The 24,491-nt window shown below is 43.7% G+C and overlaps 2 protein-coding genes and 1 long non-coding RNA gene across 4 annotated transcripts in view; 2 read left to right on the top strand and 1 right to left on the bottom strand.

Moving 5' to 3' along the window:
* The window catches only part of LOC135373734 (DNA ligase 1-like), a 28,014-nt gene extending 27,742 nt beyond the window's left edge, over positions 1-272 (top strand). For both annotated transcript variants that reach the window (XM_064606823.1, XM_064606822.1), the window contains one exon: positions 153-272. In XM_064606823.1, the coding sequence (XP_064462893.1) occupies positions 153-239 (87 nt within the window). In that variant the 3' untranslated portion in view covers positions 240-272. The remainder of the gene's footprint in view (positions 1-152) is intronic.
* LOC135373736 (probable aconitate hydratase, mitochondrial) lies at positions 117-23,283 on the bottom strand. Its single transcript, XM_064606824.1, has 19 exons — positions 23,176-23,283; positions 22,847-22,915; positions 21,820-22,038; positions 21,568-21,606; positions 18,528-18,608; positions 18,312-18,404; positions 17,603-17,672; positions 17,402-17,542; positions 16,978-17,076; positions 16,814-16,918; positions 16,170-16,261; positions 15,979-16,084; positions 14,974-15,205; positions 11,869-12,259; positions 5,230-5,327; positions 3,572-3,665; positions 1,355-1,487; positions 1,173-1,294; positions 117-466 (listed from the first exon to the last, which is right to left on the bottom strand). Exons 1-19 carry the CDS (start codon positions 23,209-23,211, stop codon positions 335-337), a joined length of 2,352 nt encoding a protein of 783 aa, XP_064462894.1. The 5' UTR covers positions 23,212-23,283; the 3' UTR covers positions 117-334.
* A 225-nt stretch (positions 23,284-23,508) lies between these two features.
* Positions 23,509-24,098, top strand: LOC135373740 (uncharacterized). The gene is made up of 2 exons (XR_010416571.1): positions 23,509-23,610; positions 23,653-24,098. It is a non-coding gene; the product is annotated as an uncharacterized LOC135373740 (long non-coding RNA).
* The last annotated feature ends 393 nt before the right edge of the window (positions 24,099-24,491 follow it).

Raw genomic sequence — 24,491 nt, 5'->3', positions numbered from 1 at the left:
ACCGTAACATGTCCATGGCTTCTCTTTGTCATGTGCAGAGCATTTGCTTAGTTGACAGTGGACTCCCATCTGTGTTCTGCACACTAACAGTATAAAACACGAATCCTTTACTTGCCTTCACAATCTTCAAGCAAACTTTTATTGCATTTCAGGTTGCTGAACTCTACAAAAACCAGGATCAGGTGAAAAACCAGAAAACATCTGAGAAAGACAGACTGGATGAAGATGATTTTTACTAGCTGTAAATAAACAGTCTCCACTTGTTCCTTTCATTTATAAATACAGGTTGCTTCCTAAGCTACCATAGGTGACTGAAGATGCAACAAAACGCATCCTACTTAACTTCTGCCATACGGTTCAGAGCACTGCCTGCACGGAACCATTCAATCTGCGTGGCATTCATCGTGTGATTGAGAAGGAAGGTGTCCTTGGAGCCATCCTTGTGCTTCACCTCACACTTGACGGGCTGCATGAGAAGATACACTGTACAGTTGGCATTCTTCGTTTTTTCAAAAACTTTGCCGGACAGTGAAAAAGAAGAGCAAGCCAATGTGTTTGATGTGGTCTGAATCAAAGCCTGTTTGTGTTGCAATGGCACAAAGTAAAAAGAAAAAAAAGTTTCAAGCAACTTAAACACGTATTGCATATCTCTTTTGTTCGTCCACTTTTGTGTAACTTTCTGTGTATAGTGCTAATTACTCCATGCATAAAGACGTCATTGCTGTGTCCAAACCTTGTCCCCTATATACATATCGGCTTCAGCAACAGCAACAGCAGCTGGTTTTGGACCCCAACACACACGTTTCTCAAACAGTGAAAGCAAAATTAATTTCCTGAAATTCCATGAACTTTAAGAAGTCAAAACCCGAGTACGTTATACTTTTTCTTTTTCAGGTTTTCGAGCTGGTCTGTGCAGAATTTATCAGCTTTAGAGTGAAGAAAATGCTGTGACAATTTGAACGAGATCGGTAAATACGTAATTAAAACAAAGGCTATATCGATTTTTACGATCTACATATTGAAATGATGAAGTTCAGAACAGTTCTCCTGGATGACTTCCATCCTTCCTTTCTTGTCATTTGAACGTCCCCCGAGCATCTCCGTGTTTCCAAAAGAACGCAAGCCGACGGTCGATGGACGAAGAAAGGTTTTATGATATGCAGTTGCCTTACCTTCCCTGGGGCGAGGTCCTTCAGCCCGAGGAGAGAAACACGGTCGTCCGACTTGATCTTATCGTAGTCGGCTGCGTTCTGGAATGTCAGCGGCAGCAGACCTTGTTTCTTCAAGTTTGTTTCTGGAAAAAAAGTTTCAGCTCTAAAATCGCTTTTGGATTTGCTTCATACTGTAGCAGTACCATGAATGCGAGCGAAGCTCTTGACAATAATGGCACGTCCTCCCAGATGCCTCGGCTCCAAGGCTGCGTGCTCCCGACTACTGCCCTCTCCGTAGTTCTCGTCCCCAATTGCACACCACTTGGTTCCTTCAGCCTGCACAGATGGGTCATGAGCTCATATATGCCCATATATGGATGCCCATATATGCCCATAAAATACTGCAAAAAATCGTTTTGAAAGCTTTTCACATCACAAACAGTAATACAGTTGGACCTCTCAATAAAGACCGTCGATTTAACGAAATCCTCTGTTTGACGAAGAATTTCCGTCGCTCGTACGCGTCACCACTGACGCCAACGTATTTTTGTGCTCGATTTAACATGGATTTGTTTGATCGGCTCTATTTAACGAAGTTACTGGGCAATACTGGGGTGGCATCCAATGTATTGCTCCATAGGCAAAAACGTGCCAGGCGAACACAATGCATTCTCGACCTGTCATGGTCACAGCAAAAGTCATCGCACACGTGACACCAAAGATGGCCGCCAACCAAAATAAAGCGGTTCCTCTTGCAGTGCGCCATTTTGGAAGTTTTTCGTCCCCAGTAATTATTTTTGACCGATAACCTTGCAGTTTTGTACAGGGTGTGTGCAGAAAAACGTAACCTGCATTTAGGCACTTAGCTTGCTGTCTACCTAACTAACGAACTTCCAGTGGCGCACGATAGTGCATTTATGCGTGCAAAATCTGCAGAAAAATGGTGGAAGCCGCACTCAGCTTAAAAAATAAACAGGGCAACGAAAATGTCGGCGTCCGTGCTATCGCGGCAGAAATCGAAACGATGCCCCACATGGATGCTCATCATCGGTAGTGCCCTTAGTGGTGCCTGCACAGAACTCTCCTGAGACTGCCATGCACTACCATGCACTGTCATGACCACCCTATTCTAATGCATGGAAGCCGATGTTTTCGCGCGCTGTTTATTTTTTTACGCTGAGTATGGCTTCCTAAATCTTTTTTGCAGATTTCGCACGCATAAATACGCCATCGTACGCCACTGGAAGATCCTCAGGTAAGTAGACCATGAGTTGCATGTAAAAATGCAGGTTCCGTTTTTCTGCACACACCCTGCACATGATGGCCTGTACGTGACCACTTCCCACGTTAAGACACGCTGAGCCGTTGTGATGTACTTAAACTAAGGGAAAATGGGCTACCATATCGCAGAAGAAGCACCGTATAGATTACGCTGGCAAAATGCGTTCATCTCTTGACTTTATGCTAACGGGAATATGTTGGCAAGCGCTAAAACGACACGTAAACAAAGTCACATGACCTCAAAATGATGGTAGTTACAACAATGGTGGGTTTATGTCACCCCTGTGCTGGGCAACGAGAATCGACGAAAGCTTTCTGCACTTGTCTTTCCCTTTAACCACGAAGAAGAGGAGGAGGAGGAGAAAACTTCCCCTCTCCATTGTCCACGTGCTGTAGGCAGGCTGTAAAAGGAGTGTGTAGACATGTGCGCCGCCGACGTCAGTAATTTTCGGTACGACGACGCAGTTTCGAAACTGGCGCACTGAGGGCCTCTTCGCACCTGTTTTCGGACACGAAAATGTGAATTGCAGGACTCTCGCGAAGTCTGATTTGCTTTTGTTGATGCCGATGACAGTAGGTTGCGGTTGTGTGCTGTGTTGTGTTGGTTGCAGTTGTGTACCTGTTTTTGATTGCGCTGCTGATGCTGACGCCACTGCGGGTCAAAGTTCCAACGGCGCAAACGTCTGCGTGATACCCATTTCTCGTTCTTTTGGTATTCAATGGAGGTGTACTCACATTCTTTCCGGAATTTTCTCCTTATCTGTTTGTCAGCCGTCACGAGTGCAAGTGGACCAGCCAAGAAAGGTCGATACGCGAGCGCGCAGGAGGAAGCAGTAGAGGCCATCCAAAGTTACAAACATTCCATGGGATGTTGTGCATAAATTACGTATTACCTAGCGTTATGTGATGAATAAAACTTGGTATTTTGTGCCCTTCATAGCTTGATGTCTATTTTATGACAAATGGCATTTTGCGGTACACGCGGCGCAGGTGATGGTGGCGGTGGCCATCTTTTTGTCACTTGGCATGTTCCGTTGAACGAAAAAGAGCAAGCATTTATTAATTCGTTATACAGAGGTTCAAAGGTATCATAAATTCGCCTTCTTCTATGGACACTATAGGTATTGACGTGCACTCACCTTGTATTTACGTGCCGTGTCAGGCACTGTACCCCACTCGCCAGTCACCCTATGCTGCACTTTATTGGCTTCTCCACTCTCTTCTGGGATAGCTCTGCAACAATTTCATTGCACACACATGAAATCAGAGATGGGGAAGTTACTCGACAAAAGGAGCTCGTTCCCATTTAAGTTACTGTGCAAAAAACGAAACTTACTGATAAAGTTATGGGTAATTAAAATGAGCTGGAAGTTCCTAAGCTACTTTGAAAAAGTAGTGAGCTATTTTCAAGTTACTTGCTACGTAATATAAACTCTCAAGTTCTTGACCTTTCTATAATTAATTCAGATCTTGATCTCACAATGGGAGGTGCAAGACATCTTCTGCAAATAGTTTTATTTATACAAAAACTATACCCCGGTACTTGATGTGACGAAAGAAACATACTTTGATGTACTACTTTAGCGAGACATGTGATTTTGATCTCGTTAAAAGGTTCTTCGACGGTGCACAAAGCAGACGTTGAAAGTTTAGGTCACATAAGTCGTCTTCAACACACATTTCGTAGAACCGCGCCAAGTTTTAATCTTAGTACAGAGTGCCCTTTGTCAGTGGTGCAACTTTGGTAGTGCATTTGTGAGGGAAAACGAGGGTAAATTCTTGGAAAGACAATGGGAAGCAACTGTTCTGAGGCCGGAACACACAAACAGACAAACACAACATAACCTTCAGGTGCCTAAGAACGTAATGGGATGTCGTTCCTGGCGTGGTCTGCCGTTTTCTGCAACTGCCATATTTCAATATGGAGTAACTATGTAAATATGTTTATTTTCTCCCTTGTGGCAAAAACTCCCCGGGAGCGGGGGGGCATGCACATCTGAGCATGCAACATTTGGTGATTTATATTGTGCAGTTTTGACCTGCCACATGGGACAGTGCCCAGTACTGGCCTTCTCGTCCATTCTGTCTTTGAGGGAGATAAGGATGCCATTCAGTAGGGCTGCCGTACAATTTTTTTGTCAACTCAGAAAGCGTGGAGTATGGAGGCCGGGAAAATGACAAAAGTGCCGGGCATGACCTTAGCTGGTACACGGACTAAGGAGACGTCACGTGACGACAGTCGTAAAGTATATCTGAGGCTGCACGAACACTTAGTGAATTAACATTGGGTGCAATGTCTTTGAGAGAAAGACAGGAAGGACGTCAGAAGAACATTTTGAAATGCAGTTACTACTCTGAGCAAATAAATCTTACGTTTAAATCCTGAGACAATACCTATGGCCACAGGTCTTCCTAACGACTGATGCTGAAGTATCTTAAATGTATCTTAAATACTCTTTGAAGTATTTCATAGTCTACTTTAAATTCTTTTATTTTCAAGTATTTTGTACTGTATTTTAATTATATTCTGCTCTTAGTATTTTATAACTTATTTTAAACTATTTTTTTTGCAGTATTTTGTACATGTCTGCAAGTCATAGCCCAGGCTAGCAAGTTTCGAGCACTAGGCCGTGTTGCTACATTTTGGCCATGCGAATTCGCCATTAGATTGAAGAGAAGAGACAGAGCACAGCACAAGAGGTGTAGTACAAAAGGAGTATGATACCTATAAATTTCCTACACCAGTTTATGTGCTGTTTACTTATTTGCTGATTATTAATAAATGTCACTACATTACCCGATGAACATGTTGTTGGAGATGTTGTCCAAGTGGCCACGGTACTTCAGCCACGGCCCTGCTGCACTAATGTGGTCCGTGGTGCACTTTCCTTTCACCTACAAATGTGGTTTGTGCAGTACAATAGTTGGACATACAATCTATAGCAGTATATCAACACTGGAGTCTTTCTGACAGTGCGATCATTCACCTCAAAGTTTCAAGCTATTGTAGGAACAGTGAGTGGACACAAAATCATGGGCAGCCTCGAGATGCTGGAACACATGCATACGCTCCAAGGGCTACTACGTGGCTCGGCAAGACGAAAACATACAGAAAAAACATCACAAATTCGTACTTGCTTAATTAATTTAAAATCCCAGTTAATTCGACGGTTTGCTGCAGTCCTGTATTCACATATTGAAATCTGACCCAATAATCCAATGCGCCTGCACCTCACTACCTGCTTAAACCACCATGGAAGGCACTTGAAACATTACACTTTTTTACTGCTTCATATGAACATACAATCTTCAGGAACAGTCACACAAAATATTTCCTTGGCGAAGTGCAAATTTACTGAGAAAATTGCTTTGTAAGAGAGCGTGCAGCGGCTCCTCGCACCTCGTGACGTCAGGTGACAGAGCACGTTTCATTGGCCACCGAGAATCATCTGCTAGCAAGACCGACCAGTCGAGACGCGTGTACGGCGGGTCAAAATGCGACTGCAAAAAGAAACTGAAAAAAAGAAGGCACGCTCTCCTCAGCATTGGCGAGGCACATGACGCTGCAGACTGGCAGCTGAGGGGAGGAGGTTTTCTGACCCACGAGATTGAAAACTCTCACACCCCAGGATTATGCGCCAAACTCCTAGTTTTTGTGTGAATGTATGTCTTTCTAGTGCTCCTGACATATTTGTTCTCGAATCTTTCAGTGCTCCTTTAACATGCAAGATTTTCAGCGGGACTGCCTGTTGGTCTCACGCACTAGACGGCAGCAACCAATCAGATAGCACACCCTCCTTGCCTTTCCTTTTTTTCTGCTATAAGCTGCGGAGGCCCCGCAGATGACTGTCCTTTCCTATTATCATAAAATAATGCTGCTACTATGGCTGCGATGTGACACCATGCTGAAGTACACTCACAATAAAAGAAAAGATAGCCATCATCGAAGCTGCAAAGGATGCAACATGTTGAAGAATGCCACTGCCGTATCAATTTCGCACCTCGCAAGAAGTTGTGGCAACAAGCTATAGTACAGGTCCCCACTGGTGCTGAGAACTTTTCACGTCCTTTAAAGAGCACACCTGTAAAAATTACTTTTCCAAAGTAATTGAATTATGATTACAATTACATGTTCACAAAAGTAATTAAATTACAGTTACGATTACCGTATTTTCACGCGTATTAGCCGCGGCTTATGCGCAAGTTTTTTTTCTCACGGGCGCCCTGCGGCTTATACACCGGTGTGGCTTATCTGATGACTATTTTTTCCTGGTATTTTCCCCATACGCCAATTTTAACGAAAGGGCCGACAGTGTCTCTGGAACAGCACTGCCCTGCCGATGCACGAACAGTGCGTAACAGGGACGGGTCCACATTCGAGTAGATTGATCTTCCTGGTGCATTCCCCCAAGCAGCTTTAAGGAAACTGGTGACAGTGATTCACGTCTTCTGGAAGATCACTGACCCATCAGTCCACGAAAAACACCCGACGAGGGCACAATCCGATCTTGGTAGAACTCCAGAACTGACCTCCTCTGTTGTCCACTGTGCCGATCCCGGAGTATGGACCACAGGGTTTATGGCCTTCTCTATGGCCTCCTTTGACGCACAAATCAGTCGTCTCGTATTGCCCGCGGCTTATCTGCCAGAAAATTTTCAAAACGACCCAAAAAACGCGTCCTGCGGCTTATCTGCGGTGTGCCTTATACGCGTGAAATTACGGTACTCATTTTCTATTGTAATCCAATTACGATTACAATTACATGTTCACAAAAGTAATTAAATTACAGTTACAATTACTCATTTTCTATTGTAATCCAATTACGATTACACTTATTGAAAAAAAAGTAATTGGATTACACTGAATTACATTCACAAAGTTGACTGCAACAGGCAAACGATGTGCAAACTGAAAAATTTGATGTACACAATTATTGCGCATGTTCTGAAAGATGGTAGTAGTTGTGCTTGTGGTAGAAAATCAAGTTAGAGAAGTCTTACACAGGGACAAGTCTCTCGCCATGTTGAACACTGAACATCACAGTCAAAAGGCTTTCTTTCTTAAGGTATGTGAACAAAGTGGAGATCATGAGTGCCGCTTGTAACGTCCATTGGCTTTCAAGAGTAAGGTATTCTCAAAGTTCTTGTCTGTAAGGCTGCCACGTCTCCTTGTCATAACGAGACAACCAACCGAAAACAGACGCTCCACTGGTGCACTGCTGAGCAGCCCAACATTGTACATCATGAACACCTCGAGCACAAAAGGAAGATCTTTCAAGCACTCTAACAACTCTGAAGTGCGTGTCGATACCCACAATTTGTACTCCTTTTCCCATGGCGCAAGGGTTTTTCTCCTTCCACATTCAAATGAAAAAAATTTGTACCGAAAAATGTACCGATCTGAATCGAGTCTTTGGGTAATCACTGTGAAAAAAAAAGGAAGAAAAAAAAAACGGTGTGGAACTGATCCAAACATTAAACATTTGGCCTTCCCAGATAGCGTTCAAAGTAATTCCAAAAGTAATTCAAAATGTGTTACGTGTTACTTGTAAAAGTAATTCAATTACAGTTACAACTACATAAAACCTAATGTAATTCCAGAAGTAATTAATTACTAAGAAAGTAATTAATTAATTACAGTAATTCAATTACTTGTAATTAATTACCCTACTTTACAGGTCTGTTAAAGAGTGAGGTGGACTGGAAGACAATGAGCAAACCTGGTGCTGCAACTGTTACAAAGGCTGTACTGACCATGCTGAGGATGGTGATGATGAACCACCACGTGTGCCGGTGTTTTCAGAAGTGTTAGATGCTGTACGTAACTTTGTGGAAGTGAACAGTATGCGCAGCAACTTGACGGTCCTGACCTATGCTGCCTTGAACGAACAGTTAGTTTTTACGCTCGTTACTGTGTGCGGCAGATCCGAATAAGGATTTCCTGAACCCCTAGCAGTCTTGCGCCCTTCTACATGCTCAATAAAGGCATATTCTAGCCAGCTTGTCTGGGTTCACTCAATTGTACAGTCCGCTTAATTCAATTTTTTTTTGCCAACCATGTCACCAGCTCCGTTTTAGATGCTGGATGAGCTTGATCGAGTATCTTCTGATTCAAATGACGGTGCAGTAGCTAACACACCCATCACACGGGCAAAATTAGTGTCCCTTTCATAGAGCACACTCTATTGGATTGAATATCACTTTCACTACGCTGTGCTGCATATAATGAAAGTGTGCCATTTGGAAATGATGCACTAAGCAAAGCTGTGTGCACGTATAACATTAGAGGATGTGTCTAAGTTTATTCCTATTCTTTTCTTTTAATTAGAAACACTTTATATGACTTGCCGCATTCAACCTACTCAAGGCACAGCCACGCTAGTCATACGGCAGGCCATAAGCAAGAGTACTTCTTTTTATATCAGCAATGTGTTACTCTCTAAGAACGTTTATGTATATAAAGTGCATTCATACTTTTGTGGAGCTTTTTTGTTTTTTACAATAACTTTTTAAAAATTCTTCAATCACCCTCATCGTGGCAATGTACCTCAACAGCGAGCCGAGTGAGTTTGCTGAACTCAAATGACCGCGAGCGTGCTTGTCAGTGAATTGTCATTAAAGGAGCGCATCATGAAAAGTGGAAATTCAGAATTGAAGCCACGGGATATATATGGTGTTTCACTTAATGTGTTATTTTCTGTAAAAAATCTATTTGTCCAAAAAAGGTGCGTTCAAAGGTATTTATCGTCTGGGAACATTTGCCATGACTAGCGTCGGTTTTAATTAGCTTTCTTTTTCAGGAAGTTTAATTTTCAGAATTGAACTCGAAATCTTGCCAAGCGAAGGCAACATTTATTTATTTATTTATTTATTTATTGCTAGAAATAGACTGCCCACATAGAAAATACCTCAACCATTTCAAAGATACGTTCCCTGTTCTACTGGCAACAGCTTAAAAAAAAAAAAAGAGAGATTCTGAGACGTGCAAAGTGCCGGCTGCCCTCATTTTGCAGTCATGAAGCGCTGTCAGAGGGAGCCTTGCCCCACTCCTACAACATAAACACACCTGCAAACACAAAGGATTTGTTGAGAGGGACAGAGATAAGAGAAACAATAAGTGGTGACACAGGGATGCTAGTATCAGCAGCAACGGCTAGTATGATAACGAGAGGGGAGCTGAAGCGGTGGGGCAAGGCTCCCTCTGACAGCGGTTCATGACTGCAAAATGAGGGTGGCCGGCACTTTGCGCGTCTCAAAACGATCATTTACGATTTTTTTTTTTCAACTGTTGCCAGTAGAACAGGGCAGGTGTCTTTGAATGCGTTGGGGTATTTCCTACACGGGCTGCCTATTTCTGGCAGAAAAAAGGTTGCCTTCACTTCACAAAATTTTAAGTTCAATTCTGAAAATTAAACTTCCAGCAGGGGGAAAACTTGCAAAAAAAAAAAAAAATGTCGATCCACTGGTGGAGCCAACAGAAATGCGTTAGCATTAGAACTTGAAAACCCTTTGGGAACTCCCCTTCACAACGATACACAACCCTTCAACGACCCTGCACAACGTTAACGCAATGCAGCATCCGCAGCCAAATGAGCCTTTCGGGCTTCCTCAGATTCAGCATGGTGGCACCGTCTCACAGTCTCAGCCTTTGTTCGCTGCAGCTCTTCCGCACAGCTTTCACAACCCATGGCACGCCCACGCAGACACGCTGGAACCTGTCGACCACTACAGCTGCACTGCCGACGCCGTGCTTTCCATGCGCCACCTCCTTCCCTCTTCACTCACTCTAATGCTTATGCATAAAAACAAAGTATGACAGCAGTGCGCAATCCTGTTGCACAAGAGAGCTTTCAATCTCAGAGGTAAAAAATGCTCCTCAAGTTAGTCACCCAATAGTGAGACCCACACCTTTTTTTCTTTCTTTCTGCAGCTGTATTTTGCGCCACCCATCCTACATCTCGATTGGTCGCTCTTGCCAACAGACGACTCTCGGTAGCCAATAAAAAGCGATAAAGGACCGGACGTCACCACACGCCAAGAGTAGCACAGGTGAGGTCGCCGCCGCTGTGTGCATTCTTGTAAACCAATTTTCTGTAGAAATTCACTCTTCCAAAAGAAAATATTTTTTGCAATTATTATTGCAATTTTTGCACAATCAGGTTATTCGCGACATGTGACCGCAAAGGGTTAAAAGGAGACGCATGACTCCACTTTAATGTCACTAAGTGTCAATGTCATTCATTGAAGGTGACACTACATTTGTCCATGGCACATATGTGTAAGTCTCAGTAGTGGTGTCATGCTAATGCTTGCTAGCCTTAGTAGCCGTGGAACAGAAATACAAAATCGCAAGGTTGCCAACCAAGCTGCCAAACAAGTGAAAGAGCGTACAAAATATACGTACTATGTATGACATAAGAAATGACAGAGGCTGTTGCTGAAGACACGGTACGGTCATGCCCTTCAGCAAATTACTAGCAAAGGACTGACCCAAACCAAAACGGCACTGTGCAAACCATGACCTACTAGGTTATAGCAACCACGTCATAATCTGCAAACCCTACGAGGAACCCGTCCGCACGATCTGCTAGGGGCGCTACACCCATCGGCCAGCGAGATGTAGATCATGATTGGGCAATGGAAATTTGAATTTTGCAGAAGCAGACGTACGACTACCATAGCAGACGACAGCAACAGCTCGTAGGTAAACGCGTAGAATGGCGATGATAATCACCTTTAGAAAGAAGCATCTCTCGTGGCACATCCACCGCTTGTACAAAAATACTAAGGTAAACTAAAGTACAAAATACGTACTGTACCAATTGAGGAAGCAATAAATGGGCCGATGAGTAGTAGCACCGCTAGCCTCCAAATGCGGCACTGGGAAGGGGTGATTGATTGATTATGTGTTTAATGGCACAAAGGCAACAAAGGCCATAGAGCACCAAAACCATGGTGAGTGTGTCGGAGATGATTATGGGAAAGCCAACGCCAACAGTATTTCACCGCATTCTACAGATACCATGTCCCACTCCACCCAGCCCTTCTACTGGGTGACACCCCTCTTGTGCCGTTTGATAACGTAATCAAATTTTTGACCACGTGTGGGTTTCTTAGTCAGATGTAGATGATAAGCATTGCTCCGCTTTTATCCAATATCACAGAACTCCTCATGTAAATATCTCATTGTCACACTTGTAGATAGCTTTTAACTGTCATGCTCGCTTGTTATCGTCATCCCCCTCTCTCTCTTATCCTGGTCAATCTCATCACTCATCGCTCATACCTCATACCTGTAGATAGGTTTTAACTACCACTCACTGGGAAGGGGTCCATATGACATGGTTGCTATAATCTAGTGGGTCGTGGTGCCAACTAAACTGCTGTGTTGGAAGACACGAAATGCAAATAAGAAAAGAACATGACTACAACCCACCTTAACAAGGATAACCATGTCAGTGAGGTCCTTTCCGTCCCACTTGTCAAAGGGTTTGAGCAGCTGTAGCCTCTGGCTTTTGTCATCGACATCAACAGCTATTGAACTACCATCCTTGGGAGGGGCCTGGTAGGTGTCCTCTCCAGGATCAAAGCCCTTTGTCGGAAGCTCATCTCCCCGTGGGCTCTCCAGTTTAAACTTCTTGCCGTCTGCACCGGTCAGCTCGTCTTTCATTGGGTCAAAGTCGAGGCGTCCGGCAATGGAGAGGGCTGTCACGAGCTCGGGAGAGGTGACAAAAGCGTGTGTTGCGGGGTTTCCGTCATTCCGGCTTGTGAAGTTTCGGTTGTAAGACGTCACAATTGTGTTCTTGTCTCCTTTCTTGATGTCCTTCCTGCAGAAAATGCACACAACAAAGATTCACAACCATGTACTACTCAGATGGGCAACATCCCCACAGAATATTCTAGTGGAAGAAAAGTACAAATTTGTTCACAAGGAAGAAGCTCTGCCATGTGTTATGTCCAGCACTTGCACAGTGCCGGAATATCGGGAACGGCATACTGGGCACGGAGCAGACGACACTGTCTGTGTCTGCTATAGAATATCTTGTGGCTGTGCTGCAGGGTATTCATAGGGCCCTCAGTTTTCGGGTAAAACCCGATAAAGCCCGTTTTTACCCCCCGATCTACATCAAGATAGTTCGGGTTTAACCCGATAAAACCCGTAAACCGGGCTTGCGAAAGTGCAAACCAAGGACTTGATCCGCACACGCGCGAACTACGGCAATCGCGCGACCGCTCGCGACTTGCTCCCGACCGCGCCGCGTCTTGCTGGTGAAGTAAACAAAACACGTCGAGTTTGGGTTTGTGGACGCTTGCATGCAGGTCCGATTTCTAGCGTGAAAAATGTTCCTTTGGTAGGAGTCACCATTTGAAAGTTGGCTTCACCTAAAACTTCCGTGTATTGCGGTCAAGCCCACTTCAACGAGGGTCTCGTCGACGTCCACGGAAGGCACAAACGGTAGAAAAATCCAACACTGAAGTTTTCAACTTATTTAATGACACAAGCTTTCATGTAGCAGACTACATTTCTTCAGGTGTGACAAAGACACCTGAAGAAATATAGTGCGCTACATGAAAGCGTGTGTCATTAAATAAGTTGAAAACTTCAGTGTTGGATTTTTCTACCGTTTGTTGCTTTAAGTGTACGTTTGTAGATTTAGCGGAACTTTTCGATTCATTTATTTGTGTTACTGGAAAGCCATCTTTAACCTATGACATCATACAATTTGTTTAGTGATATATTAGGTTAGATTAGTGCGGCTGTGGCAGCTTGCCTCGCACTCCCAACTTCATTATCATTACTTCATTATTATAATTAATTAATTTCAACACATAAAAGTATCTTTTTTTTTCACCCGAAAATGCATCACTTCTCAGTATATCACCCGATTTTACCCTGTTTGGCAGGTCCTGATTTTCAACCCGATATTTACCCCCCGATTTTCACAAAAAATAAAACCCGAAAACTGAGGGCCCTAGGTATTCACCATGGTTAGCAGTGCATGAAGAGACATGACGCGGAGCACTTGTAAAAGCCATGCCATTTTTTGCAACTTCTACTGGAGAACGTTGCTTTGGGAATACATGGCAAGAGTAACAAATGTTAGCGGACAGACTGAAGTTTGTTAAAGTGAAGACTGATTAAAGGGGTACAGAAGGGGTTGGTGTCTGTAGGTCTCATAGGCTACTGCAAGCAGGTATATTCTGTACTCAATGTTTATTATTTTCGAATACATTCGCAATACAACGTAGGAAGAATAACAAGTGTGCGCTATTTCACGACCCACACTGATTATGAGGCGTGTGTAATGAGGAGTTTCACGTCAAATTGACGAATGGATACGTCGTAATGACTAAATGTCCCACCTGCCACTTCGAGATCACGTTCACACGTGCAGACAGAGTAGCTCCACTCACGGCCCCACCTACAGGCAAACTTACGGCAATCGGAGAATGTGAGTTTGAGTCCAACTGATGGAGTCTTTTTTTAGCTGCTGTTTATCGAATCTTAGCAGGTTTACTATGCCATAAGATCACCATTATCTTCAATAAAAGGTTATTGATAGGGCCCTGTGTTTTAGGGTTAAACCCGGTAAAATCCATTTTTACCCTGTGTTACATCCATTTTACATTTTTACGTTGTTTTTATTTGTTGTGCAAGTCAGTGTTGCACAGTAATAAACATTTCTTCGGGTGTGAAAAACACAGGGCATTTTTGGTACGAAACCAGGGTATTACTTTGGTTGGCGTTGCCATTCTGCAAGGCGGCTTCACCTCATTATTAAAACGGATCTTGAGGGACAAGGGAAGTTGTCATGGCCCCATTAATCTAACTTATCACTAAACTAACCAAGCTGATTATGTCTTAGATTAGTTTAGTGAAGTTAGGTTAGATTAATAAGGCCATGGCCGCTTCGATAATGAAGTTGGGAGTGCGAGGCAAGCTGCCACAGCCGCACTAATCTAACCTAATATATCACTAAACAAAGTGTATGATGTCATAGCTTAAAGATGGCTAACACAAAAGATGGCCTGTAACACAAATAAATGAATCGAAAAGTTCCCCTAAATCTACAAACGAGCAACACTAAGCATTCGTTGAAGTGGGCTTGACCGCAATACACAGAAGTGTTAGGTGAAGCCAACTTTCAAATGGTGACACCTACCAAAGGAACATTTCTCACGCTAGAAATCGGACCTACATGCAAGCGTCCACAAATCCAAACCCGACGTGTTTTGTTTACTTCACCAGCAAGACGGGGCGCGGTCAGGAGCAAGTCGGGCGCCGGTCGCGCGATTTCCGTAGTTCGCGCGTGTGCGGATCAAGTCCTTGGTTTGCACTTTCGCGAGCCCGGTTTACGCTGTTTATCAGGTTAAACCCGAACTATTTTTATGTAAATCGGGGGTAAAAACGGGCTTTATCGGGTTTTACCCGAAAACTGAGGGCCCTATTTATATGCCCCTTCATCGTTGTTTTTGCAGAAGGTGAAGCGATCTACAGCGCTGCTAAAATATGCCAAAAGCAATAGGGTGCAGTACAAACCTGTCCCACTGGCCAATGCAGGGACCACAGGCATTTGCTAGAACCATTCCACCAAAGTCTGCAAACACTTTAGCCTGTCCATCTCTTTCAATTGTGGCGCGGATTTGTTCGGAGCCTGGAGTCACTGTGAAGGTACACTTGGACTTGAGGCCATGGTCCAGAGCCTGCTTGGCCAGGTATGCGGCGCGGCTCATGTCCTCGTAGCTGCTGTTGGTGCAGCTGCCAATAAGGCCTGTAATACAATGTTTATCAATTTATTTGAGTTATGCACCAAAGCACTCGAGCAGCAAATGAAATATTATGAAAATGGACAGTCGCTGTTGCTTCTACTCAGGCACAAAAGGACTATACAAAATATATCTTGAGCCTTGTATGCAAAAATACTATAATATTCGTGAGCTCTAAAACAGTAGTCCTAGCTGTGCTCAGGGTCAACGGAGTTCACACTGGCATAATCAGCCCGAGCACAGTCTTCCACTTAACAAATCCGCTTGATGGCATCTTTATTAATAATAATAATTCGGAGTTTACGTCGTGAGACAACTGAGATCAGGCATCTTTATTACTCTGTCCATCAAGCATGGGCGACAAATGTTTGCACATTGCTTTCAATTATTCAGGCATGATGATTTAGGTATTAGATGCTTAAAGGGGCATTGAAGAGCAAAAAATTATCCTCGCACAATGATACAAAAGGAACAGGAGTCGTCCGTGACATCATTCGTGATTTATACACAAACGAGACTGCAATTTACACTTTCCCTCTTCTCTCCTTCTCAAGAAGGGCGGCAATGTGGAGCGGCCTGTCACTGGTCTCCTCAAATCCAATCCAATCCAATCAGCGTAGGAGTTTGTCTGAGGACAATCACAGGACCAATGACAGGCCGCTCCACATTGCCACCCTTCTCGAGAAGGAGAGAAGAGGGAAAGTGTAAATTGCAGCATATTGATATCCCATGGGTGATTACTTGATGATAACCTGCTGTAAGAATGCCTTCCCCTTACCTACACGAATGTCAATTGGCCACCCTGCTTCCTTGGCCTTCTTTCCAAGTTGTGAAATGGGGTGAGCCAGGTCAGGGGTGAATGGACCATTCACATGAGGCTCCAGCTACACAAATGGAGAAGAACTTGTACACTCATACAAACATGGCACAAAGGGATAATCCACATTATCACAGCTAAGATCGACTTACCTGGTTCAGGTCAATTTCCACAACTTGATCGTATTTGCAGTCCTTGTCAGGGGTCAAGAGATCTCTGTACTGGTCAGCTGACTCCGCAATCTCTGCACACAGCATTAAGACAGTTGGAACCCAGATTGCCAGTAGAAAAGTTGTTTTTACAGCGACAGCTGTTAAGGGTTCAATTTCGTGCTGATCTTGTCCCATATGTTGCATCGCCGAAACACAGAAGAGAAGAAACGCAGAAGAAGAAACACATTGTGGTGGTGTCCATGTACATTTCCCCCAACGTGCCCCTTGCCAAGATACACGCGTTCCTGGCTGAAACTTTCACCAGTGAACGAACTTCCACATACTACAGTGACCATAAGGGCACACCTCCCTACGGTCCTTCAACACCCTGCTGCCGACCAACATCCTCAAGCACAACACCCTGGTGGTGACCAAGGTCTTGCTGCAGACCGCACTCAACAGAGCGAACCATGCGCGTAGCAACAGACGAGCTCAAATAAACATCTCTGTCGCTGTCATTGATTGTAACTTGCATCATATCTGCCAGTTTTGCTTTTCTTTCTCTTATTTCATCATATTACTTGATAATCACCACCACAATGGTCAACACACTGAATAATCAAAAGAAACAACCACAGGCTCACCTTTGCGGTTTGTTGCAACGAGATAATCCTTCATGCGACTGTTGTATGGAAACACTGAAGTTGTGGCACCAATTTCGGCTCCCATGTTGCAGATAGTGCCCATCCCTAAAAGAAGTACGTAGGATTAGATACCCAATATCGTCGAGGACAAGGGAGCAACTAACCCGTGCATGAAATTGACTCCACACCAGGACCAAAGTACTCCACAATAGCCCCAGTGCCACCTTTCACTGTCAATATGCCAGCAACCTTCAGGATGACATCTGCAAAAGTATGAGTACGCACTGCAATTTCCTTTTCCAATACAAATTCGGGATGCTTGCAACAGCTTCGATGGTAAGATAGTCTCCACTTACGATTATTATGCAATAATTTATTTTGTATAGTAATACTGCGCTGCTCTGCATGTGACTCAACACAGACTTATAAACTACACCATGCACAGATAATTCTATTATGCGGGTTCCTGCTGGAGTGCACTCCCGGGAGTGAATCGAAAGCCCGAGTTATATTTGCAGAGGAATTCTTTACACCAGCTCATAGATGGGGCAAAATAAGTTTCTGAACTTTTAAAAACAAGATCGTTACCCTTAGCTGAGGTCCAGCCTGACATGTTTCCCGTGAGTTTAACTCCAATGACATTCGGGCACTTGAGTTCCCAGGGGATGTCTGCCATGACATCGACAGCATCTGCTCCTCCAACGCCGATGCACAGGCCGCCCAGACCTCCTGTGGATTGCAGGAACACTTGGTTGCTCTGGTGCTCATACCTTACAACAGGAAACTTACCTCCATTTGGTGTGTGGCTGTCAGTGCCAATGAGCAGTACTCCCGGAAAGGCATAGTTCTCCAGGATAATCTATGCAAGAAAGGCTGTTCTTATCATGAGTGAACTGCCATGAAGTTATACAGAGTAAGCTTCCCCCAATCACGACTGCACTCAGCATTTGAGTTACCCTTTTGTGTTACCCTTGTTACTCCAGAGTACCAGACGAAGAGAGAAATGAGCAGCATAGCAATGTACCATCCACAAGCAGAAAGTATAAAGCTTAGCATCGAGGGACGTTCAGTTAAAAGACGACCACAAAATTTTTTTCCGCTGCGGAATGTTATGCAACGAATAAAATGAGCTCCCGCGAAAGAACGATGAGTGCAGGTGAGGTACAGAGCGAGTGCGAGGTCTCTGTTCTGCACACCTTTCAAGAAACCTCTCCTCATGAAAAGAGCGCATTGCAGAAATAGAGGTACAGTCGCACAGCTCAAACATGTACAAGCAACCGTGTGAGCTGAGAAGAAACAAACAAAGAAAAAAGGTTCCGCGGCTGCTTTCTCAGACTCCTCTTGTAAATTCGATTGTGCAGCTATAATGTACCACAGAGCAGAAATATTTTGCATGGTGATGAGGCAGGACTGATGAGGCAGGGTTTTGGGCCACGTTAAATGTCAACCTCATTGCTCCTTTAAGCCACAAAACGCCTGGTACAAATGTGAGCCTCACCTGATGAATGATACCGCTGCCTGGTTTCCAAAATCCTACACCATATTTGCTACCTGCTGTGCTCAGGAAGCCGTAGACTTCTTTGTTCAAATCCTGAAGAAAATGTGGTAATGCAGCACTCTCTCATTCTTTCCCCACAATTTTACATGTAACAGTAAGAAATGGAAGGTAAACACACACAAATAAGAGGTACAGTATCTTTCTTTTGCACCTCACCTTAGCCCTGGCCAGATCCTTCGTTCCACCCACTTGAGCCTCAATCAAATGGTCACAGTGAATTGTGGAAGGAACAGCCACCTACACAAATGTGTACGCATATAACTCCGTCCTGTATCTATGGATAAAACTCACACGTTTTGGTAGATGTCTTTTGGAATTGCTATGCACAATACACACAAAATCCAACAGCATTATTCAATATCTTTGTGTTCATTCTCCTGTACTGTGAGGTACATCACGTGAAGAACAGGTATGGTGTACAGAAGGAAATAAGGGCCCTCAAAATATAGACGATTGTGAGAGGCACAATATGTGAGATTAATTTTCTGTCACCTGTTTGTGATTTTAGTGGAGCTTTACTTTCACCATCTCTTTTAGGACCAACCCCTTAAAGGGAAGTTTGCTCCCTAGCACATAATTGCAATAAATAAGTAATTGATATAATGTACTGTATAAGCGGTTAATTTCACGGTCGTAATAATTCGCGAATTCGGATAGAGGCACGTTTAGAGAATACTCCGTGGGGCATAAATATTGTGATATGTTGATCCTGCTTCAAATAGTTCTTAGGGGTGTCGCATACTTTGCGGGAATTTAATTTTGCCATACATTGGACCTGCTCCAAATAGTTCTGATGGGCTTCGCATACTTTGTAGGACTTTTAAAAAATTTCAACTTTTACAGTATATAATATAATATTGAAATAAATATAGACATAAATAAATAATTGATTGGTCTTGCAGGACAAATAAACTCTACACAACTCTCCTTCAAGTGACTTTGCTCGAAATTAACATATATTTCCAGAGTCATATGTGTATTTTATCATGGGAGCTGGCAGCAGACCTGCACCAAAAGACAGCAGCAAGCAGAAGTATCTCCTCAAAAGCTCATGTGACATTTTTGGTGACGTTTCCCCGTTTTCCTGTACCACCTCCTCCTCAAGTATTCTCTAGTTTGGAACATAAAAAATTCTGCAGGAGCGACCAAATCCTTACACCAAGGGAACAGCCAAATGTCCTCACACTTACATCTCGCACACTTCTTTCTGCGCTTGAATTTCGGACTCTGTGCCAATAGTAAATTTAAAAGTTGGGAAAAAGTGTTCCAGCTATCCAAAAAATTAGGGAATTCATTACCTGTGAGAACAAAAATCTAATTGATGCATAGAGAGAGACCCACTCCTTTAAGAACCTCTCATCTTGGGGCACTTTTTTTTTCTCTTCAAAAAATAAGTAATCACCGTATTTTCCAGTGCATATCGCGCACTAATGTATAATGTGTGCCACCTAAAATTATCGGAAATTACAAAAAGTTCAATGTATAACACGCACCATAGTCCTGAAGTCCCCACATACCATAACACATACCATACCATGTGAAGTATAACACATACCATAGTCCTGAAGGTCCCAACGCTGTACTATTGAGCACAGGAACTAAGTTCTACATTGCCCTTAATGTACGCACTAACCAAAACTGGAACGTTACGCACAAGTCGTTCATTATGTCTTAGGCCCAATCGAGCCCGTCCCTGACCCTAGGCTGGCTCACGCGCCCCATGTCAGCCTCAGTCAAGAACAATGACAAAGAAAGGTCGATATACATCCAGGAACTGGGAAGCCCAGTGTCCTGTTTCGCCCGAGGTCGTCCCCTTCTGAATCTCTTAAGAGATTGTCGCACTGGACACAGTGCTGGGCTCTATTGAGTTTTACAGGTAATCTGGCATGCTCCCCCCCTTCCCCACCAAAAAAAAAGATGACAGAAGAAGAAAAAAAAAAAAAAAAACCACTTCGATGTATAACGCGCACTAGTACATAACATGCAGTGCTCTTTTGCAACACTTTTTTCAATGTATAACACACACGTTAACCACCGGAAAATGTCAATAGTGGCAAATACCGAGGCGTTATATCACTGTGTAACTGCTCTTTCTTCACCGAAGAATGAAGATATAGCTTTCCTTTTTGAGTCACAGCTCTTATGCACGGGTATACAGGGTGTCCCAGAAAACGTGTCATTGAATTATAATAAAAAAACTACGCCACCTAGAACCATGCGGTCAACAGCATTTGTTCTTATTAGGTTTTTGCCACCTCCTAATGTGAATGTCATGTACTCCAAGTTTAATTATGTAAATTTTTGCGAACTGAACTCGGAAATTTGCCAAGTAAAGGTCACTTTTTTACCCCACCAATATGAAGAGCGTGCCGAATTCACTCAAATTCACGATAATTGACAGTGATAATCACGAGCTATCCCATCGGAAAAAAATAGCCGAATATCATGCTTTTCGGGGCACCGGACCATAACGTGCGATGACTTTTTGAGCGCAATCGCTCTCAGTGCGACGAAAGGAGGTTCCGAAGCCAGCCCACAGTGTGATAGTAGAGAAAGTAACAGTTCCTAAAATTGGGAGAGGGAAAGCATTATTCCAGCGAAAGTCGGACGTGATAGGCTGTGCCTGTTTTATCTCGTTCTGCGATGTCGGGGAGGGCTGGGTTTCCAACCTCCTTTCGCCGGACTGACAAAGATTGGGCTGAAAAATTCATCGTGCGCTATTCTGTGCGACCTCCGTAGAGCATGATGTTTGGCTATTTTTTCCGATGGGATAGCTCCTGAATATCCCTGTCAATTATCATTAACTTGACTAAATTAGACACGCTCTTCACATTAGTGGGGTAAAAAAGTGACATTTACTAGGCAAATTTCCGAATTAAGCTCGCAAAAATTTACATAATTAAACTTACGTTACATGACATTCACATGAGGAGGTGGCAAAAGCCCAGGAAGAACAAATGCCATTGACCGCATGACTATAGGTGGTGTAGTTTTTTTTTATTATACTTCAATGACACGTTTTCTGGGACACCCTGTATATGGGCGTTTTATGCACGGGCGTATATATGGGTGTAGTGGCAAATACCGAGGCATTATATCACTGTGAACTGTATATCACTATCTTTCCTTTTTGAGTCACAGCTGTTATACACAGGTGTATATGCAGAAAAAATAATGCAAAGGAATCATAGTGTACCTTTTTAAGTCCACTTGAGATGAACTGCAGCATTGCCATCTGTAAAGTAAAGCAAATTTATAGCAACACTTGCTCCGGGGCCCTTTCAGTGCTTTTTTTGAAGACTACATAAATGACACATCATTCATGGTGTGGCCAAGTGGTCCACCTACAACAAATGTTTCTTCCTCAAGTTTTCAGAAGACATTTTTATATATAATTGATATTATATTTATATTTCTTCATTTCAAGTACTACAACTAGATTTTTTACCTGTGCTGTAGCATCTTGCATAGCCACCCTGTCGGGACGCAGCCTCAGGTAGCTCTTTCCCCTCTCTATGTCCTGGGACTCAGGCTGGTCCAGGTGTGAATACAGGATCTTTTCTGACAGTGTCAGCGGCCTCTTCAACCTTTTACGAACTACTTCCAGGTTACCCACCAGCTTGTCGTAGGGAAGGTAGTTCTCCTGTTCGAACCTGCTGATCGCAACCTGTCGATAGCCACATATTTGTTGATGCTTGTAGAAATGCACGAGATTCACTCTGAGACAGGTAGAAACTACTACATAACGCAGGAACGGACAGTTGTTGCACAACAGACTGGCCTTCGGAAGAAGTGGGATGATAAGAATGTGAGAGCATGTCCAGAAAAGAGTGTCCCTCAAGGAAGGCAGTACTTTAAGGACGAAAATGCAACCCATGGGTAAGCATTAGAAGGTCACAAACAGGTTTGCAACTGTTTAAATGGACTTTGCATACTAATAGTTTCCACAGCATCACTTCTTGCTACACAGTGGCCACTACCCTCTTAGCCAAATAATTTGGCAGCCCCGTGGCATTGTACACCCCAGAAAGCATGGGTAAACAGCTCCTCAATTTACTTAGTGATATCGTAACTTCACTCTAGTCATGCTGGTAACTACGCCATAAAGTTGGCAATCAAAACGGGTTGAATAATGGAATCTGAAGGAGTACACACTTTTTGTTGATTTAGAAGCTATTGAACACCTGTAAAAAATTGTTTAAATGTGTGCATGCAGCAAAACAACCCCCTTTTCCATATCACTGTCCATTTTTTAAATTCAACATGCATAAAAGCCTGCTATAAAAGCATTGGGCAAAAAAGGTATGTTTCTTCTGTCAGGCACACAAGAGCACATTGATGTTGCTCGGCCACACAAGCATGATATACGTAGGAAGAACGGCGATGGGTACGTCTTGGAGAATAATGTTGCAGATGCACACAGGCAAGTATCGACGCACATGAAATTAAGCTCACATACACTGACTTGAACGTACCTTTTGTGCAGCCCATGCTAAAGGGGACGTATGCAGAAAACGTACTCTGCAGCTTAGGCTTTGTGCCAACTGAAACACAGACAAATGACACAGACATTAGGAACCAAGCACACGCAATCTGAAAAGCAGAGGTCTTTAATGATACACAAAATTCGGCTTTCAACGACGAAGATAAGTGCAATACGGTCGTCTGGGGCCCCTCAGAGGTCAGCTCATCTGGGTATCTCTCATGAAAGTATGGTGCATAAATTCGGGGGTACTTGGCAACAGACAGCTTCGTTGACGTAAAGGAATCAAAGAAAATACATTTGTCCAAAGATAGCACTTACAAACTTGGAATATACGCGTGCACTTGGGTACGCCATACCAGCTGAGGTGTAAGCCACAAGGGCAGACCGGTCGCTATCAATGCACTGAACGAGGCGCCTCGCCGCATCAAACGTTGGCAAAAACAAGTACGTGCCGGTAGCTTGTAGTAAACACGTCAGAAACAGCTCTTACTTGTATATTGTACTTATGTGTCGCACTTTAATACATAATTAAACCTACGAGTAATGGAAACAAATAAAGTAAAAAAGCAGAAAGCGCATTTTGCAAGCCACCCGATTCCGAAACCAAAACTCTCATGTGGCAATAGACGACTTCAGAAAATCCCAGAGAGCTTAGCGCCGCTTTGTACTCTGAGAACTTGCTTATAACAAAAGAGGAGAAGATATCCAAACTGTTTCGGTTCCTCCTCTCTCGGCTGGTTGTCCACAATGAAGGTAAGCGAAAAAGTAACGTGAAGGGCATTTCCCTCGTTTCAGTAATCCCCCAGGATGCAGAGCGTGCAGGATGCAGGATGCAGGATGCAGGACCAGGATGCAGGATGCAGAGCGTGCGCAAGGAGCACTGGGATTTTCTGAAATCGTCTATTGGACGAAGAATATCAAGCAGACCTTCTTCGCTTGCACACGGTTGCTCCTGGTTGCGTCCTCCACCGTGCTCTAAGAAACACCGTGCGTCCTGGGCCAACTTCGTAGGTTACTGTGGATACTGTTCAGATATCTCCTTGAAATCAGTGCAACGATCCAAATCCAAGTCGGCGCACGGTCATCTTCTCTCCCTTTGGTTGTGCCTTCGTCAAGCATCGCAAATTACATGAAGCCCCAGAACAGCCTGCTGAAGCACAGCCTGACACAAGCACAGACCTGACGTCCTGACAGGCTTGTCAAATGCATCAATAAATAATGCACAATTTTTTGTAATTATTCATTCGTGGTTTTACATTGCGAGATAGCTATGGTCATGAGCAATGCCACAATGGTCAGTCTGTCGATCAATTTTGCCCATCTGAGGGTTCTTTAATGTGCGCCGAAATGTCAGCACGCCTCACTGTATTTGTACCCTGCCATCAAATTGCAGGCGCCCTCAGCCGGGATAGAACCCGTAACCTTGGGATCAGCAGACGGACACGCTACCAACTGGTCCACAGAGGTACCATTTTCTGAATTTTTTTTGTCATCTCATTTAATACCAGTGTCGGCTGTTCCAGTTGCCGATTGCCACCTCGAGAGCTAGCATGACTTCAATCATTTAGTTAGTTGGTAGATCATGCACAAATCTGGCAAAAAGTATAGGCCGTAAAATAACCAAAACTCCCAGA

This window comes from Ornithodoros turicata, unplaced genomic scaffold (assembly GCF_037126465.1).
Source record: "Ornithodoros turicata isolate Travis unplaced genomic scaffold, ASM3712646v1 Chromosome31, whole genome shotgun sequence".
Classification (NCBI taxonomy): domain Eukaryota; kingdom Metazoa; phylum Arthropoda; class Arachnida; order Ixodida; family Argasidae; genus Ornithodoros; species Ornithodoros turicata.
Note: the sequence above shows the minus strand (reverse complement) of the source record. Positions and strands in the feature narration are given on the sequence as shown.

Excerpts from the sequence above, each read along its gene's own strand:
- LOC135373736 (XM_064606824.1), bottom strand. The coding sequence starts at position 23,211 with ATGGCGTACCCAAGTGCACGCGTATATTCCAAGTTT. Across the intron at positions 16,085-16,169 it reads TGGAAATTGACCTGAACCAG|CTGGAGCCTCATGTGAATGG; the intron begins GTAAGTCGATCT and ends CCATTTGTGTAG. Across the intron at positions 3,666-5,229 it reads TCCAACAACATGTTCATCGG|AGCTATCCCAGAAGAGAGTG; the intron begins GTAATGTAGTGA and ends AAATTGTTGCAG.